General features: G+C 38.5%; 1 protein-coding gene across 7 annotated transcripts in view; it reads right to left on the reverse strand.

Moving 5' to 3' along the window:
* Window positions 1–387: 387 nt before the first annotated feature.
* The window catches only part of tjap1 (tight junction associated protein 1 (peripheral)), a 129,602-nt gene continuing 110,342 nt past the window's right edge, over window positions 388–19,647 (reverse strand). For 6 of the 7 annotated variants that reach the window (XM_016461853.1, XM_016461849.1, XM_016461851.1 and 3 more), the window contains 4 exons: window positions 14,578–14,607; window positions 10,915–11,022; window positions 9,410–9,493; window positions 388–5,169 (listed from right to left, as the gene is read on the reverse strand). In XM_016461853.1, coding sequence (XP_016317339.1) covers window positions 3,733–5,169; window positions 9,410–9,493; window positions 10,915–11,022; window positions 14,578–14,607 — 1,659 coding nt within the window. In that variant the 3' untranslated portion in view covers window positions 388–3,732. The remainder of the gene's footprint in view (window positions 5,170–9,409; window positions 9,494–10,914; window positions 11,023–14,577; window positions 14,608–19,647) is intronic. The other variant, XM_016461848.1, reaches the window with a different exon arrangement.

Genomic DNA, 19,647 nt, shown 5'->3' on the forward strand with positions numbered 1-19,647 from the left:
GTTAATTTATGCAATTATCCTGGAACCTGCCAGACAAAACTGCAAATAGCTCTGGTCAGCTCTGCTGATATGCTTTACTGACCCTAATTAGTGCCTGTAATTGTTTTGACAATTACAACTAAGGACTGTAAGGACTGGTTGCTAGGTGCTTGTATCCACCCACTGACGAGCACCGGACCCTCATGACCAGCAGTAGGCACTCCTGCATCGTCACTGCCGGTCCACGGCTAGAAGACGTCATATGACAGAAAAAACACACATCCGTGAATCATAGTAGTGCCTGGAGGTGACGCTGCAAAAGTGTAGTTCAAAACAATTGTTTAAAATAGTTTTATTTCTTTTAAAATATACATCAGTTTACAAATGTAGAAAATAAAATTAGTCCAGTCATAAGAATTTTTTTATTTATTTGTTTAGGGGAAAAAGCTGTGCATGGAATATCTACACAACCATGGAAGCTTTTCCTGATAAAAGTAAAAGTAAAAGTAAAAATTACACTGCATGGGGAGGGGGATCAAAACGATGGTGACCAGGAAAAAAGCACCATGTTGCTACAGTTGCACATGTATAAGACAAGGTATGCACCAGAAATTACCACTTTAATACAAGGGCATTAGTCAATAACAACTTAATTTGACTTGACATTTTACATTTTGTTGATGGCTACATGAAAGTTGGCCTACTGATGGATAAAAAAATTCATAGATCAAAGGAAAAGTAGCGCAGATTACGCACCGTAGGTAGTGAAGGTTAAAGAGAAGATAACATGAATATGTTTTTCCATCACAGAGACGTCAGCTTTGGGCAGAAGGCGGATTGGAGTGTTGCTTGGAGGATAACCTTGACATTTTTTTCATTTCTTAGATTTCTCAGCAAAGCTTTTGAAAGACTTGCGCACAGCACACCAGAGGGTCACCTTGGATTAAAGAAGATGTGCACGTCTCTTATGTGTGCAATTAAATTTGAGTTATTAAAGTTGCATGAGAGCAGAGGAGAAAGTCCTATTTATGCACTCAGTGTATTGCACATTCTGACCATTGTCGTGTCTTTTTTGTATTTATTTGCATGACCTGCGGTCCGTGTAACATCTGACGAGACTGAAATATTTAAGAGATTCTATTTCGTCATGCGAGACCCTGATGGGCTGTACTCTCGTCTCTTTAAAGCATCACGGAACTATTTTAGAACATGATAAAATATTAATTATTCAGCATGGTGGGTAGTTACACTTCAATTAATCATGGGCTATTAATGGTACTCCCATATATTGCAGAGCAAGACTGATAACTACATACGAAGACCAAAGTGTAAGACAAGAAGAGTAAGTGTGGACTTGGGAGCACATTCTGCCCTTCACTGAGGAACATATAGCTGAATTATTCAGGGCAAGGAGTGCTGTGGCAGACCAGCAATGAGGTGAATATATACAGCAAGCGTTTTACAAAAGTCTGGTGTCCTTCCAGGAATACCGTTAAAATGTAATACATCCTTCTGTACCTTCTGACTCACTGATATGTTCATAAATAAAAGACAAGTATACAACATACTCTTATGCATGAAGAATACTGTTGCGTATCACCTGTAGGGTAAATGTCTCAAATCAGTAAGGGTGGAGAGTATGCTGTGTCCTGATACTAAAAAAAAATAAAAAATACACTAATTTGTAAAGTACACTACTGCATGAAGTACTTGACGCAGGGTGGGACATCTGGATAATGACTGGTCAACAGACTAAAACTTACTGCAAATAAAAAGCACAACGCAAGCACTTAAGGCAATACAGAGTTTAATTGTCTCTAAAATATATTTATCAAAACAAAAGAATGTGGTTGCTTGTAGTCGTTGCATCTGAAACGTATTGTTTGAGAAAAGCTGATAAATGTTAAAATGCTATTTGAACAAGGCTTGAAATGAAACGACTGAAATTTATGATGGGAACACTCAGCACAGAAAAAAACAACAACTTGTAGAAAGTATCTGCTGGACAGATTGATCATCCATAATCATGAGGAATCAGATTTACACACAGAAATACACACAGAAAAATACACCAAATGATGGTGGTATGCACAGTCCCCTTAAAATACATACAGCATTAGCATCAGCTAAAGAATGAGGAACCAATGAAAACGGATGCTACATAAAGATGATTACATTCGTTAAGATCAAAACATGGCTTTTCTTGAAATCAGGGTTTAAAAAGAACAAACAAACAAAAATCATCTAAATAATGTGTTCTTGTCAGTGCCACTCTAACAAAGGCATGTTTCTGGTTAAAATTTCAGCTTTTTAGCTCATCGTTTTTTTATTTAGAAGTCATCATAACAGAGAAAGCTTTGCTAGGTTTTTGTGGTGTTTTTACACAGTACTATATGCATAGTTTTGAAATATTAATATGCCCTCTGAAAGGCAATTTGTGCCGTCAGCAGCAAAGGGTCACATTAATACATCTCTGAATTGGAGGATATGAAATACCAATTACACATTTTAACATTTCAGCCTTACTTGTAGAGGTTTTTTTACTCTTAAATACTGACCTTTGAAAAAAAAAAAAAAGATTAAATATTTCAAATGCCAAACAGCACTGTTTGGGTTGGATTTCTATTGTATTACAGTGTAACAACTAATGTGTAAAAGGGATTGTATATCTTCTCATTTCATGACAGGATTTAGTAACCTATTCACTTATACACACTTCTGCAAGTGCTTAACTGCTTTGAGGTAAGTAATGGGACACTTTAGACCAGCAAAAGACAAATAAATACACAAACTCTATATATTTACTTAAAATCATAATCGGTTTTAAATACCATTAGTCAAACAAAACAGATGAGAATGAAAATCAGGAAGTATACTTAATCATTAAAACAAATACCGAATACATCAAAATCAAATTCAAATTAGTAAAGTACAAAAGCTGTCTATAGCTTGGGTGTTGAAATACAGTGGTAGATCAATGAAGAGAGGTAACTGAAAATTGGAGGTGAAGGATCCTCTCAGTTTATGATGACTAAAAGCAGGCTAAAGGAACAAGATGTTCTTTTAAAGGGTGATGGAGAGCCCCCTCCGTCAGAGCAAGGGTTAGGCACTGAAAATTGACAAGAGAGTCCCATAGATTACATTTAATCTGCTTCAGCCAGCAGAATGCCTGACACAGTGGTATCTGTGAAGCTGTGGCCATTTGGTGCCATCCCAATCTCCCGTAACAAAGGACTTGCACTGGGATACTGGATAGATATCATTCGGCAAAAGCAAATGTCAAAACACCCATTATGTGAGATGTTCCATGTCCGTAGAGTGCCACAGGGATCCTTCCTAATGCTGCTCAATCTTGAACTCATTCTCTTACAGAAGTGTAATTGTATGGCTATGTCCTACTGTTGCCCACTCAATCATGTCACATCAAACAGAATCAAGTCTTGGACTAGGAATGTCTTTTATGACATTCTTGTACGATCCCTGAAGCACCGTCCACGGAAAGCCGGACTGACTGAAGTACTTCACCACGGATGCCATCAATACCATAAGGTTCCACAGATAAAAGAGCTCCAAGCTTCAGAGAGAGGACAGAAGAGTTACAATGATGCCTCAGCAACAGCAGCATGATCAGGGATAACTATAGCAATGCTGATCCGATCCCTTCCGCTTGTCGTATGCTGCTATGCCTAGAGATTGCTAGTAAGACGAAGAGCACTCAAGGTCAAAAAAAAGAGAAGAGTAAGCCTGGAAGTCTCAGTCCAGCAAGTTCCCATGCTCTTGAGCTCTGGTAAGGCTGTCTTTGCGGTGCAAGTGATGAACCCCCATTCTCTTGGGGCTCTTCAGAGGTCGTGAGGAGCCAGTCTGAGGGGGCTTGTCTGCATAATCCTCAAGGGCAGCTAGGACTCTTGAGCCGATGACAGGAAAGTCCTGGGGCAGGCTATCTCGCTCCTCAGCTGAACTTCCTGCAGATCCAGCATCTTCAGCAAACTCTTGACGCTTAGCAGACGCTGGACTGCTCTCAATGGTGACCATGGTGTCACCACTAGCACCATCATTGTCAAGTGGATCAAGGGCCATCAGTAGGTGTTCACCCTCTTCCTGGGAAAAGTCACCACCGTATTGAGTCTTTTTTGCCCGGAGGTCTGCCATGCTGCTGGTGTCTGTATCCAAACTGGACTCTCTACTTGCTGTCCAGCTCTGGGCCGAGGATCCCTCCTCGCCATCAGAGTAAGCACCTCTCAAAGCCCCTACTCCTGATTTTCCGTTGTGACTTCTTTGGAGATCTTTCACCATCTCACTGCTGAAGGACGTGCGGTTGACGAGGGAGCCTTCTGTGGATGGTGCCATTTTTTCTACAAACATGCGCTGCCAGTTGGTCAGTAGGTCCTCCTCTGAGCTACCAGAGCTTGCAAAGGCGCTCGGAGGCTGAGGGGGGCTGCTAAAGGGACTTGAATGACTGGAGAGGGTGTCCGTAGCATCCATCTGTGGAGGTGTGTGCTGGTGAGAAGCATGCCCTCCACCAGAAGATGAGGAGGTACCAGACCGCCAACCCCCATCAGAAACAGCAGGGCTATTGGGCACGGTGCGCTGGCGCTCGGCTGCCTCCTCTTCGCTCTGCACAAGACTAAGAGAAATGGCCTGACGAGTAGCGTAGGTGCAATTGGGCAGTGGACTGTTCTTGGGAATCTTGACTTTGTCATCGGAGGAGAACTCGATCACTTTGCGACCAGGGTACAGCGGGTTTGGTGGTGGAGGTGCTGGGTAAGGATTCAACTTCTCAAAAGAAGGGGCTGCCCCATCTTCTCCTGTTGGACCATCCAGGCTGCCCTGGCTTCGACACATGCCATTTACATGCTGCTGATCAGAACCAGCTCCCACAGGAGGCCTGGCATGAACAGGACACCCGTTTTCACGCCCTCCACTGTTGTCTTGGGGTCCTGTCATGTCCACGTGTACGAACACATCTTCAGCCACTGGCCGACCTGCACTGCTGCTAGACTGGGCTGAGTTGAGCACCAGGGGCTCCGGCTTCTCAAGAACACGAGCGATCACTGAAGTGGGCACTACGTCTGCGGGAGTCAGGCTTAGAGTGTCAGGATCCTGGGCTTGAGCTCCCTGAGAGCCCTGAGTCTTGTTAGGCAAGCTACTCTTCATGTGCTTGTTCACCATGTCCTGTAGCTCATATGGCAACTGCAAAACATTGTAGAGAAAATAAACACACAAACAAACATGACAAAGGTTTACTTTTCCTGCAGTAGAGCTCATTTTAGAAATTGGTTTTCAATGTTAAAATGACAAGTTATCCATCAACCTGAAAAAATCCTGGATAATGAGAACTTTATTGTAACCACCAGCAGGCATTCAAATGGCCTTATTTTGAATAGATAATCAGAGTTAATTCAGTTTCTAGGCATAAGACGTTTTAAGGACCAGCCTTAAAATATGAATGCATAATTCTTGCATGGAACACAAACTGGGAAAACACTAATGTTTACACTGTCTTTCTCATGCAATAGGCGCAACTGTGATTAGGGGAAATCAAACTCCAAAAAGAACAAGACAGTACTATAAAATAGTCCATGCAATTTTCTTCTGTGTTCCAAGAAAGAAAGTTTGGAATAACACCAAGGTAAATAAATGATCTCAATCTTTTGCTTTTACCTTTCCTTTTTCTTGGGATCACATTTGTTGTCATGATATCTATGTAGCTTGCACATTTTGTGGATGAATCCTTTCTTGCAAGTAATCTTAAAAGGTGCAATTTCACTAACATGCACTGGGATATGAATAGGATGTTTGATGAAGCCTATCTACCATACTGCCCCAATGAAGGTTATCTCAGTCATGATCAAGAAAAACAGAAAATAGGGTTTTTCATTTAACACCATCCAATATCTGCCCGGCCTAGAAGAATAAAGAGTAAGCAGCTCACCTCAAATTAGATTATTACTGAAGAGGGGTGAGACAGACAGAAAGAGAGAGAGACTAAAAGAAAAAAGGCAGGTGATGAGGCCTTTATTTCATTCTGTATTGTGACACAATTTAACGAAGCCAGGCCAAGTCATTGATTTGTGGAAAAAAGGCAGGGAAAATCTGTGATCACACAGTCCCGCTCAGCTTTATGTTGTAACGATCCTTTGGGGCAGCAATTACTCACAAAGCCCTTACTTCCTCTGAGCGTGGGGCACGGGAGAATTGATCTGTCCAGACCACACTTCCAAGCATGACCCCCCCATGGCCTTCTAGCTCAGAAATCTACATGACGCTGCCTAAATTAATTGTCCCAGAGGGCATTAGTATCCCATGACCACTGCAACATCACATGCTAGTGTGGGAAGTCAGATGTTACACAAAGTGCTACAATATTCCAATCACTACGGTACGCAAAACAAGACTTCTTTCTCCCACAGAAAATGAGGACAGCTCCGATATCTTTACAGACCATTCAATGACCATCTGATGCATAAATGCACTAGCACGTAAACAATACTATACATCCTTGATCACCTGTTTTGTGCTTTCAGTGTTATATCCAATTTCATTCTTACTTGCCCCTGATCATTACATAAAATAAATGGAATTGTGGTTGGTAAAGTATACTTAAGTTTTGATGTGAACACTTAGTGTATACATACAGCCAAACACATAAGCATTCAAAGTAGACTCCATGTGCACACAACCACCTGACAAATGCGCACTAGAAAGTTAAATCTTTGTCCAGTGTCTAAGCTATTTCTCTACAGATGTTACGACTGAAAAAATGTCTTAAATCTGGAGTTGCGAATATCTCTTAACCAACTCGCACAAGGTCTCTGGTAGTTTGGTCGTTCTTCTGTCACTTCCATTTCTTTTTTAGATCGTGAAACAAAGACCTGGGCTAGTGTTGCCACCTAGTGGGCCAAATAATTCAAAGTGTGCATGTGTGACCGCTGTTAAAAATTGGGTTGCACATGTACGATGCTGATGACGAAATTTACATCACAAGCACTGTACACGTATATCCTTGCATACACATAAAAACTGAAGTATACTTTAGGTTTCAATCCGATACACGGCTCTTGGACTGGACCTTATTCTGTAAGTCAAAAGTCTGGCTACAAGCTCAGCCTCTTAAATGGCACCAAACACATACAAAATTGCAATAGCACTTGCGTAACCATTTAGTGGTACCAGCATCTTCTTTAGCTAGTGGCATGCTAGTCGTCATCTTTCTAAGCTACCCTTACAAAGACAAGTTACAATTCTACTCATTTTTGCAGTGACCTACACTTAACCGTCAAAGACTGCATGCCAATTACTGTGCATAATTTCCATCTTTAGCTAAGTATAGAGAATTGGCTCTACATGAGAGCCACTATAACAACTCTCAGATTCCCAGCACTGGACTGAAACATAATGGCTCTCAAGTTCTCAAAGCACTTCTAAAGCTGTGATAGAATACACAAATGGCCTGTTTGATGCATATGCACTTCCAGTGCAGTTCAGTTTGACATTCATTTGGAGAATTTGGAGAATGATGCTTCACAAGTGGATGCTTTACAATAGTGGCTTTATGTTAGCAGTAAAGGATGAAAAGAGGTAATGGCTTTGGCTCAGTCGAGCCTTAAAATAACCCAAGAAACAGTCTGTGGTCTCTGCTTACAGAGTAATGAATTACAGAGCTCACGAGAGCAGGGCAAGAGGATAATCTGGACAGTGAATCAAATATCTTCTAGGTTCCAGTGAACTCACTCCATCACTACAGTTCTCCTAGAGAGATAATAATTCTAGAGATTAGTCACTGCTGTCAATTCAGTAAATTAAAAAAGGATGAAGAAAGATCCTTTGTGAATGAATTGCTGCCAAGGAGGAAGATCCTGCGCCCACACTCTCTCACTCAGCCAATATGGCAAGTAGATTTAATGCCATCTTTCGCTGCATAACCTAAAAGTTTGGACAAACGTAACTGAATTTCTCATGCTCTTCAAAACATGGGGTCCTGCTAAAATATTTGAATTAGTTTAGAAAAGATAACTACAAATTGTGCCTATGAATTAATGTCTTTACAAAACTAAAATTGTTATATATAAATGGAAATTTTAAATGCATGAATTGGATCAGTAAAGGAAAAGCAGGCAACAAGTGTCCCAACTTCAATATTGTTGGAGTTGGCTGAGAGAATGATCATTTCAATTTTATACCAATCTCTACACAAAAAAAACCTCATAAAAATAACTAAATATAAAAAAGGTGCTTAGAATTAATGCATTTAAAACAAGACAAGCAGTTCAAATAGCAAATACGAAAAAAGTGTTGCCCTCGATTTGGCCAGGACTTAATGCGGTTTGCAGAATAAAACAACAAGGGCAGACAGAGTGATAGATGGGTTTAATGTAGAGCGCAGGCCACAGGTGATAATGTCCTGATGTGTTCAATACCCATATGCCCATGGGGTCAAGCTGTCTTATCATACGTCTCTGTTCTTGTACACACAGAGCTGTCCATCAGCCTGAAATCTGTCCTATTTTCCCCCACGGACAGACACAAAGGCCAAACAGACGGATGTGTCTGGAGTTTGGCACCTTGTCAATACTGTGCCTTTTCTCTGCCAGCGAGACCGTCCGTATCCAAAGACCAGCCATGTCTCGCAGCACGACTGACACTCTCCATGCTAAACACTGCCATAAAGCACATCCTGCGGACATGGCTATTTTTATTTTTTTTAAATCCTCGCCCTCTCTCTATTCTCTTGGTCTCTTTCTCTTCATCTCTCCCTCTGACTATTCCTCTCTGATCCTAGTCCATAAAATCAGAGGTCCATGTCCATAACAATAAAGTCACTGGGCAATCGTGCACTCTCTCCCTCTCAGCACCATCCACGAGTGTCACTGCGGATTGCAAAACACATTCAGACTCCAACAAGTCCTGTGCTGCAGGGATAGTTCAGAAAAAAATGAAAATGCTGATATCATTTACTCATCCTCATGTCATTCCAAACCGGATTTATTTTCTGCAGAATATGCCAGCTGTTCTTTTACATACAATGAAAGTGGATTGCAAGCTTTACTGCAAAGCTTTTATTAAATATGTAATATACATTAAATATTTAAACTTCAGGAGATCGTTTTTGACAGTTGTGTTGCATACACACACTGACTTTGGGTTTGGTCTGTTCTAGCTATAGAATGGCTTCAGAATATAGGGTACAGGATAGATGGACAGCTGTTTTTGGAGCATGGAAACTACAACAGTTATCAGCTTTTGCTGTATAGAAAAGTGATGCTCACACAATGTGCTTAACAACATAAGCTTTTGTGCTTTACAAAAGTCAGAGGGGATCGAAACAAACATGAGGGTGAGTAAATAACAGAATTAGATTGTTTGGTGAACGGTTCCTAAAAATGTTGGAGGGGGTGTGCTTTAAAACTGAGAAACAGTTACTACTACTTACATCAGCAAACTTGTGATTCCTGAAATGCGATTTATTGCACTTTAACAGCTGCACAGCCAAATTGCAATCTTGCCGATACCGTTCCTACATGAGGAGACAAAATGTATATAAGAACAAGCGTCAGGGAAACAGATGAGAACACATCAAATAAAGAAGAGGGTCATCAACGTCAACTTTTTGGAATGACACTTTACTTACAGTGAACTGAAATGGTCATTTATGAAAGAAGAAAAGCAAATACACACAGTATGAGTCAAAAGTTTGGACATATGCATGTTTCACAGTCTGTTGAGTTAAAGGCTTGAAATTTGAAATCAGTTTTGTAAATGATTATAAACTGTGCTTACAAATTAATTATTATTATTTTTTTTAAATGTAAACTCTTAGCTTATTTTAATGTCCAATTTTTGTCAGCATAAAAAAAGAGGTGAATTTTTAAGCAGGTTTTCTTTTACAGGTAAAATGAGCCAAAAAGAAGATTTAACTCTCACTAAAAAGTAAAAAATAAATAAATAAATAAATTTAAAAAAAAAAAATATATATATATATATACATATTAAATGTCCATGAGAAATATTCAAAACTAATGCAATACAGAATTGCAAGCGAAATATATATAAAAACCCTAGTGGGCTGTGGACCCCTGGTTAAGAACTACTGCTCTAATATGTAAAAAAAAAATACAAAGTAATAACAATCTTAAGTATGAGTAGTTCTGTGTCCAAACCTTTGACTGACACTTTATAAGTAAAACAAGGAAAATGGCACCCAGGCTAGCAGTCTTCAGGATTCATAACTAAAAAGCCCATAAAGGGAAAAAATTGTCCTAACATCAACCTCAGAGGAAGGAGCTATGATTGATGTGTGCTCTATCTGTCTAAGGAGATGAAGCGCTCGGTTTAAACACTGAACAGACGGCTATCAGTTTCTCCAGTGCTATAATTAGTTCCCTGTGGCACTGTTTCATACATGTGGTGTAATAAACGCACATTTCAGAACGAACTGCATTCTGGTGCTTTGTTATTCCTTGTGGATTTACTTAAAATCTTAAAAAAACATTGTCAGAATACCAATCTGTCGGTTAATTTACAGTCCTGTGTGCAAAGCGAATTTGAAGAGAAGAATAGTGTTTATATAATTTGATAATCTGCCCTTCCTCATGCAACCTGATCATTGTTTTTTTTTTTATTTAAAAATGCTAGCCTTGTGGGAAGTGCATGTTGAGTGGTGTTGTTTATGTGCAGTTGATTCAACTTTGAATCTTAAAATCAGAACGAAACGAATTAGGAGACTTTCCCGTGTTCCCAGTAAAGCTCCAAAAGCCAGACATCATTTCTGGAATCTGACAGTAGACTTCTGTGAAATCTCAGCACAGATCCTCTTCATGCAACTTTCAGTTTTCAGCTCCAGTAGTTATCAATCCCAGTAACACTGCAGCTCTGACAACTCGAGTCCAAAACGTGCCTCAAACACAAACACACACAAAGCTCTGCTATCGCACGTACATTCAGTTCCTCCAGCTTGTCGATAGTGTTTTTGGCATCCACGAGTTTATTCGTGAGCTCCACTATCTCTTGATCCATGGTTTTCTTGTCTCTTTCCACTTTACGGAGCTGTAAGGAGAAAAAGGACATTCATATAAACTTTAACGTAAAAGGTCTCAGATGAGGTTCAACCTCTCTCTCTTAATACAAAGAACACCAGTAGCCATTTTTGGTTTAGGGGGAAACAAAAACACACAAAAACATGTTTTCCTTCAGTCCTAAGTACATTGCTGACAATGCACCAGCTGCAAAGAAATAGTAATTAATAATAATTGTATAGCCTGAATGCACTGTAAGTCGCTTTGGATAAAAGCATCTGCTAAATGCATAAATTATTATTTATTATTATTATAATTCAAAGAGCCTGGAAATGTGGTTGAGGCACAGTACATAGGGAAAACAAATAAAGCAGGTAAGGAAACATATTGACTGAATCTCATTGAAAATAAGCATCACTTTCCCTTGGCGTGTCTCATTCTCTGTATCTCAAACATTTCTGTCCAATTAGCTCGGTCTTTGATAAAACAACTTTACTTACCCTCTTGTGTTTTCAAACTCAGAATCTATTTTATTTTATTTTTCATACAACGACAGCTCATACTGATCATATCTGTCAAGCTCCAGAAAGAAACAAGAACCATTCAACCATACACTACCATTCAAAAGTTTGAGGCTGGTAAAGAGTTTCATTGTTTATTGTTACAATATTAAATACAGCGTTCTGGCATGAAACTCTAGATGGCGCAGTCCGATAGGTCTAACTCAATCTGACCTAATGACATCAATATCACATGGCACAGCTGATTGGTTCTCTCCTGTATCGGTAGCCAATGAGCTCGCTGCTCAACATTCAAATATATGACTAGTGCTTGCCGTAGCAGTTGCAGCTTGCTTCAGAAACCCTCCACCTTCCCCAGCTCCACCTGTATAGATCTGCTACGAGGTGATTCATGTATGCTATATTGTGGTTATTTCATGTATGTTATATTTGCAGCAGCAATATTTCTTACATGCTCACAGCAGCATGTTGTGGATGCATTGGTAGTAGGTCTCGGTACTTGCTCTGCAGCAGCGTAGCAGATCTATTCCGCCAAGACCAAATACATTAACATTGTCATGTACATTACCATGTTAATCTCTCAGAGAGTTGTCATGACAGAAATGTCCTTTTTAAATTTTTTTTATATATTTTAAATGTAATTTATTCCTGTAATGCAATGGCTGAATTTTCTTTGATGCAAAGCTTTCAGTATCACATGATCCTTCAGAAGTCATTCTAATATGACGATTTGCTGCTCAAGAATAATTTCTTATTATTATAAGTTGTTGAAAACAGTTGTGCTGCTTAATATATTTTGAAAACCGTGGTATATTTTTTTCAAGACTCTTTGGTGAATAGATAAAAAGTTTATAAAAACCAATTTAAGAATAGCATTTGAAATAAAAAATTACTTGGTAACATTATAAATGTCACTTTTGATGAGTTTAATGCATCGCTGATGAACAGAAGTATTAATTTACTGACCCCAAACTTTTGAAGGGTAGTGTAAGTCATAAGATAGCTTTGTATGAAAACATTTAAAAATTATGGTTATTCACGGTCATGATCTTCACTGAACTGGAACAGTGTATATGAATAATGAAGAACTTCAGTTAGTTTTCTTATACAGCAACATCATATTCCTTCAGAGGACCTGAAACATAATGCACACATCATATAGAATATTTTTATGCTATTTTTCCTTTTTTTTGTCTCAACCATGGTCAGTATAAGCTGTTGTTGAAGATTTTCCAAAAAATTGTCCTTTGTGTTTTATGGAAAGAATAAAAGCATCAGACAGCCAGTGATTGTGTGCTGTCTGACTGAGGCTGAGACTACAGACAATTACCACTCCAGCTATGTCTATACGCATAAAATGTCTTCTGTCTGACTTCCTGTCTGAGTTCAGTGGTTTTCTAATTCAGAAGTGAGAGTGCTGTCTGAAGACACTTCACTCCTGCTGTGATGGCAAAGTCCGAAATGTCTTTGTACTAAAATGTCTGAACAAAAGCTCTTGAAAGAACTTAACAGAAGCTTTACTACTTAAGACACACTTCAGCCCTGCCGGCTCTTGGTTTAAGTGGAGACAGAGAGATACAAAGAGAGACACTGAGAAAAAGTAGACAGAAACTGTGACCCTTAATCTGGAACTTGGCATGTCCATAACAAAGCAATTATCTTTATAGTCACTGTTTGACTGAAGTGGACAATGTGGACCAATAAAAGAGTGTTAAGGAGGGGGCAGCCTTTCAACACAATGCAGAGTCCACATGTAACAACAGCAATGCAACAGCCAGTATAATGCACAGCACATCTGACGGAAACAGGGATAGAAAGGAGGGAATTTTATCACATTAACAGCTGCATTCACATCATCCAAAGTTGTAGTCAAGTGGTCAAAATACCAACAGTGTCTGCGCTTTAGTGCTACTCTAAAAGGTTTCATAATTGACTAAGAATACATAATTTATTTAGGAAATATATGCCCGTATAATATAATGTGTCTGTCTACCTGCAAAAGATGCAAAATTATAATTTGCAGCTATTGAAATATCGTTATATCGTGAATATTGTTAATTAACAACAACAAAAGTTTCCGCTGACAACCCATTTATGTGAGCAGAACAGAGCAAAGTAAATAGTAGGGCTCCAGAAGTAAAAGTCCCATTCTTTTTTTTTTCATAAAGAAAAAAAAAATCAGCAGTAAACGTTTAAAGAAAGTCCTAACATGAAAAATATTCATAATCATGTGTAATTACACAGTTCCCCATGAAGTACTACACTACCCATAATCCTAAAGAGAAATCAACCAATCATGGCAAAACATTACATTCACTGTACATTCCCATAAAGATCTGACAATCAAACCTCTCTACACTCTCAAACTATTTTTATGTTTGAGTATTTTGTAATAAGAATTGTCTTTATATATTGTTTTTAAACAATGTTTTAACTGTTTCCAAACGTAATCAGTAGTTTTATAATTAATCACTGCTGAAACTGAAGGTCTTCACAACAACCTGTCAAAATAAAAACTTTAATTTGAAGAAACTGTGACAGAAATATGGTTTGGGTTGGTAAATGAAAGTGAGCGGTCTGACTGTTGAGCTTTGCCGTGATTAGTTGATCTCTCTTCAGGATTAGGGGTAGTGTAGTGCGTGGCCACTGTTATTGAACACTTCACTAATGGACTTAGAAAAGGGATTTTATTACTCACTTTCACACAGAATGGCCCAACAAATAGTGTTTCTATCTTGGAGTGGCCTTAAATGCTGTAAAATATCATTTGTAATTCATTCATACTCATGAATATTTTATTTTCTTAGTGTTTGCTGTGCATTTTAACCACTGTGTTAAACATTTGGACTGCACTTTATGGGGTGACATCTATCCCAGAATCCCCCTGTCCACATGCACAGACACGGGCATGGCCACAGCTATATCCAGCCATCTACTACAGGAAGAGAGGAGAGGAGACAGGAAGGAGATGCAGTGACTCATGGGAATGATATCTACAGCGATACTTATTGGGAGAGCAGAGACAGACAGAAGGAAATGGAATAGAAAGAGAATGAGAACGCAACTGCGTAGACCCAAGTTTGACTGATGGCAGCCTGATGATGACGAAGATGATGATGAAGAATATGGTGAAATACCCAAAGTCACAAGGCAGCATGAGGGGAGAGGAAAGGGAGAAGAAAGAAAGGAAGAGAAAGATAATTTTGCGCTTTTTCTTATATTTCCATTAACCTGCATGTCTGCAAGTATTAAATGAGAGAAAGACAAGTACAGACAAGAAAGGAAGAGGACAGAAAGATAGAAACTAGTCATAAGAAAGACACAATATATTTGCACACTTCTGGATCACCACTTTATCATTTAGTTAGAAATGATTAGAGCCTGACCGATATATCATTTTGCCGATATTGTCGGCCGATATGAGCCTGTCACAGATATATCGGTATCTGCGAATACGTCACCGATATGAAAAATTTTTTACAGAACATATAACGCAGATTAAATGCTTCTGAATGGTGTAATTACTTAGTTTGTCCAGCAGAGACTGTTTGCTGTATATTGTTTGCTACTGGCGAGTCCAAATAAATGCTTCAAATAAATTATCCGCCCGCTACCCACTCACACCTGTATTTGATTGTCACATTACAATGATTCTAATTCTTAGTTTTGCATGATGATATGATGAATGGATGGTTAATTTTTAACAGCAGATTCAGTGGCGTTAGAGCTGACACGTCTGCGGCGCATACGGTTCCGCGGCCACTCAGTCAATGCTGGTGTTTATACCGGCCACGCCGCGGCCCACAGCTCATGCTTATCACATCGGTCACATCACATTTCCTAACTGGGTGTCTACACCGGACGCGAGCGGCGCGACAAAATACAATAGAACCCATTATAATCAGTGATGTTGTCTACACTGGATGTGGCGCGATGCGACACGACAAATCCCGACAGTAAACCTATGCCTCGTTCTATTTATGACATGCTGACACAGAGTTCAAATGATTTTAAATGGTCGCTTTGTCGCATCCTGTTGCGGCGCAGACACGGTGTCAGCATAGTTTGTCAGTACAGTCAATAACGTAGCAGATTAAAAAGTTAGTATCTTTCGGCAGTCCAATAGACGGCAGTGTGGTGGTGGCTTGAGTCGTTTGAATGGTGATTTAACGCTACGTTGTCACCTAGTTGGAGAGACTTAATGCTAAAGTAAATACACATCAATGTCCCCGTCTTTTACTTTCACAATGAGCTTATCATATTCGTTTGCTACATTTGTAGGGCCCTATGATTTCCGTGATGCAGAGAACATGGATGGAATCGCGGAATCCAGTCATAAAAACGGAATTTACTGTATAACGCGGAATTTCATGGAATTTGTCTTATTTTTGATGAACAAATAAAAAACAGGTCAGTACACTTAAATCAAATCGCGATATAGACTAGTGTCTGTTAATATTAAACTGCAAAAAGACTATTTAAATACGAATCCTAATGTTCTGCATGTTCATTTGATTACCAGAAAATACACAACACAGAATTTGTGAAAAATATTATTTATTATTATTATTTATTCATTTTAGATGTTTACATTTGGAAAAGCTGTGCTTCCTGCATAAACCTGCCCCTGTTGGATTGGCAGTAGCTTGCTTGCCCTACACAGTTACCTTGTTTATTTTCTTAATTCAAGTTATATATATTTTGTTCTATTTGTGTTTTTTAAGTTATTTATAATAAGTGAACTTTACTGTTAAGTGCACTGATGTCAGACTCATTTAGAATAATAAAGTTTATTGTTAAATTGTTAAATACCCTGCCTCCATTACATAGGCCTATGTTTGTCACATCATTATAAGTGTTTGATCACCACATTTGAGTTATTGCAAAAAATGTTTATGTATATATATTCTGTTTATGTATATACTGTATTCTATAGTACCAGTCAAATGTTTGGACAAACGAATGGGAAGTGTGTCCAAACTTTCGACTATACTGTACAATAATATAGCCTACACAAAGAATATCGATATCAGTCTTTTTTTATTCCACAATATCGGTATCGGCCCCCAAAAAAACACATATCAGTCGGGCTCTAGAAATGATTATCCTGTAAAACTTATCAACTACAATTAAACCTATTAAAAACTGTTTTTGGTAAGTGAAGTTGAGTGGAAATAAAGCTAGACAGAAACATTTATCAAGACAAACTTTGATGTTGGCTTGAGAAAGACTGACCAGTAGTTGAGAATAGAGTTGATATATTTTATAGTTTTGATTTTGAAGAGAGATAGAGAGATGAATTCTGCACTTAATTTCAAACAAATTTCAATTCTCTCTCTATGCTTTTCAATCATTGTTGAATATGCTGTATTAACCAACCAGAAACGCGGTTGCAAATCTAAACTAAAAACAGATTTCCACATTCTTGCTGCTTGCTGATTGTATTTGGAGATGATTTCGCTAAACCAGTACTCTGAGTGAGCTCGTGTCCTGAGAGCACCTACGGTAAGACATGATGGGCCCTTCACGAGGTGGAACAGGTCGGCCGGGATAATTCCCGTGTCCACGATGAAAGATTACTGAGCAGAATGCCACCTGTTTCACCTGTGATTGGCAAATCTTTATGCAGAGGTCATGGATATGAGATCTCACCATGCAGAACTAAGACACCGCTGGGATTTAATTGAAAATGAACATAAATCATCAGGAGCTAATGCTATCCTTATACACGCATGGAGTCTTCAGACGTGATTAAGAGAGAGCGACTCGTTCTGAAGTTTTCCAGTCATGCTAAATTACTCTAGAGATAATTTTGCAGACCACCTAAGAGTGATAAAAGATTCCTAAAATAACTTATTATAGATGCATGTTTGATTAAATTTTCATTTGAGCGAAACTGGAAAAAGGCAGTCGGGGGAAAATTTAGATTCATATTGGCTTTAATAAAACATGGAATCCTTTAACAATTTATTACAACAACCAACAGCAGTTTCCAAAGATATTTTAATGAATGCATCACACTGAACACAGGACGCCCGGTTTCTGTGATGCACAATCACATTCAAATAATCTTTAAATCGCATTCATCCTAATTGAATAACATTGTCGGGGGACGACAGCAGTCTATGACAGTTATTATGATGTATTAGAACATCCAGTGGGAATTGTTTTATACTCAGTGAAGAAAAAGAGGCTTAGGTACAAATTTGTACATTTATTCAATCTTTAGCTTTTGATGTTGTTCATTTTTTTCCGGCTCTCGATTGTTCTCAGACAATTACTTTGGCTTTGTTTGAGTGGTAAAGCACAGAAAATTTTCATCCAAACAAAGCTTTTATGAAAAAAAAAAAACATGCTGAGTTCTGTCTACTACCAAATCGCCTGACTGATCCATCAGCATGGCCTTAACTGTGACAATTATGACCACAACCAGAGTGGTCATTCAGGGCCCTCTGCATTTCTTCTTCTTTTTTTTTTTTTTTAAAAGCAAAAAACATCAATGGCAAATCAATCTTTTAGAAGGGAGCGGAATCTTTTTTTATTTCTTGTGACTGAATTTTAAACAGTACTGGAGTGGCAAATGAATGACAGCATGACAACACTGAAGTATCATGGGTCTTTTCCTGTAGAAATGTTTTATAATTTAAAAATGAATACATTTAACATTAATGCTTGAAAGTCTTTGATGCACTTAAAGGGACAGTTCACCCAAAAATTACCATTCTCATCATTGTTTCAATCTCAAGTCATTCCAAACATGCATGACTTTCTTTTCTGTGCAACATAAAAGGTGAATTTTTGATGAAAATCCTGGTCACTCTTCAAATTTATGTAAATGCAGGGATGTCTCGAAGATGGCGCCGACGCTGATGGCTGCCTCCGTGGCGTGCTCCGCAGTTGTTTTTATGTTTTTGTTAGTTTGATCTCCAAAATACCAAAAATTGTGGTATAAATGACGGTTTTGAAGCTATTCCATAGATTTTTGAGGCCTTTTCGGAGGTTGCCAGCTCTTATTCAAATTATAAGTCTAACACATTGAAAAGATAAATACATTATTCAAAGTTAGTGGTTGACAGATATATCACCAAGGCTGATGTACCCGCCAATATTTAGTAAAAAATATTTGGCATATTTGGTAAAAGCTGGGACGTCTATTTTGACAGCACCAATTAAAGATTACAAGGGCACGTGAATTAAAAAAGTAATAAATAAATAATGATGTGCATGTATAAATTATTTATAACTGCAATATTCTATACAAAAAATAAGAACTGTCCATTTTGATTTTATTGTTACTTTAAATTGTGTTATGTGATCTATATCAGTTGACCTATTCATAATTTCCCTTTGTCTTCCACAGCAGTCAGGTTTGGAACGACAAGGGAGTTAGTAAACAATGATTTCTCATTTTTTCGCATTCACTTTTGGGTGAACTAATCCTTTGAGAAAAAAGAAGAACTGGCAAAAATCCTGGATTCTTTCTGATGAATGTAAAATGCATTATTTGTTAAACCACTCGCCCATACATTTATTGTAAACGTTCTCAGTAGAGTAGTGTATCGCCAACAACTGGCAACAGCTGAAATTTTTAGGAAAATCATGATAACAGGACTGTGCTTATACACTGTTTTATGCACAGCAGTGAGATGAGAGCAGTGGGAAGTGACTATGATCGTCTATGGCATGATTATTTGCCCATCACAGCTCATCTATGAAGGCAGGGTCCAAAATGAACATCCAGAAAGAGCTAAAAGTGAGTCAGATTTGGCTTTACACTTGGCGAGTAAACAAAACTCACAGTTGGTTTGTAGCAGAACTGCAACAATTTAAACACAATGCAAGAATAATGGCGTTTTTATCTCAAGTGCGAATCAGAGCAACACAATTACTGTTGCTTGTCTTCAAACAACAATTTTCCCAGTTGAAAATTAACTTCCTGCATGCATGAGTGGCATGAGGAATACTGTTACTTGTTTGTTAGTCCCTGGAGAATGAAGCAAAGCAAAAGGTTCCTCAATTACAGTTCATAATACTTGTGACGAACTGACTGAGAGAGTGGCGTCGTTAGGGCACACGGAACAATTAAACGGCAATTAAAGACATCAGTGTTTAAGATAAAAGACTTTAGAAAGGAA

Source organism: Sinocyclocheilus anshuiensis, unplaced genomic scaffold, assembly GCF_001515605.1.
Source record: "Sinocyclocheilus anshuiensis isolate Anshui unplaced genomic scaffold, SAMN03320099.WGS_v1.1 scaffold460, whole genome shotgun sequence".
Taxonomy (NCBI): domain Eukaryota; kingdom Metazoa; phylum Chordata; class Actinopteri; order Cypriniformes; family Cyprinidae; genus Sinocyclocheilus; species Sinocyclocheilus anshuiensis.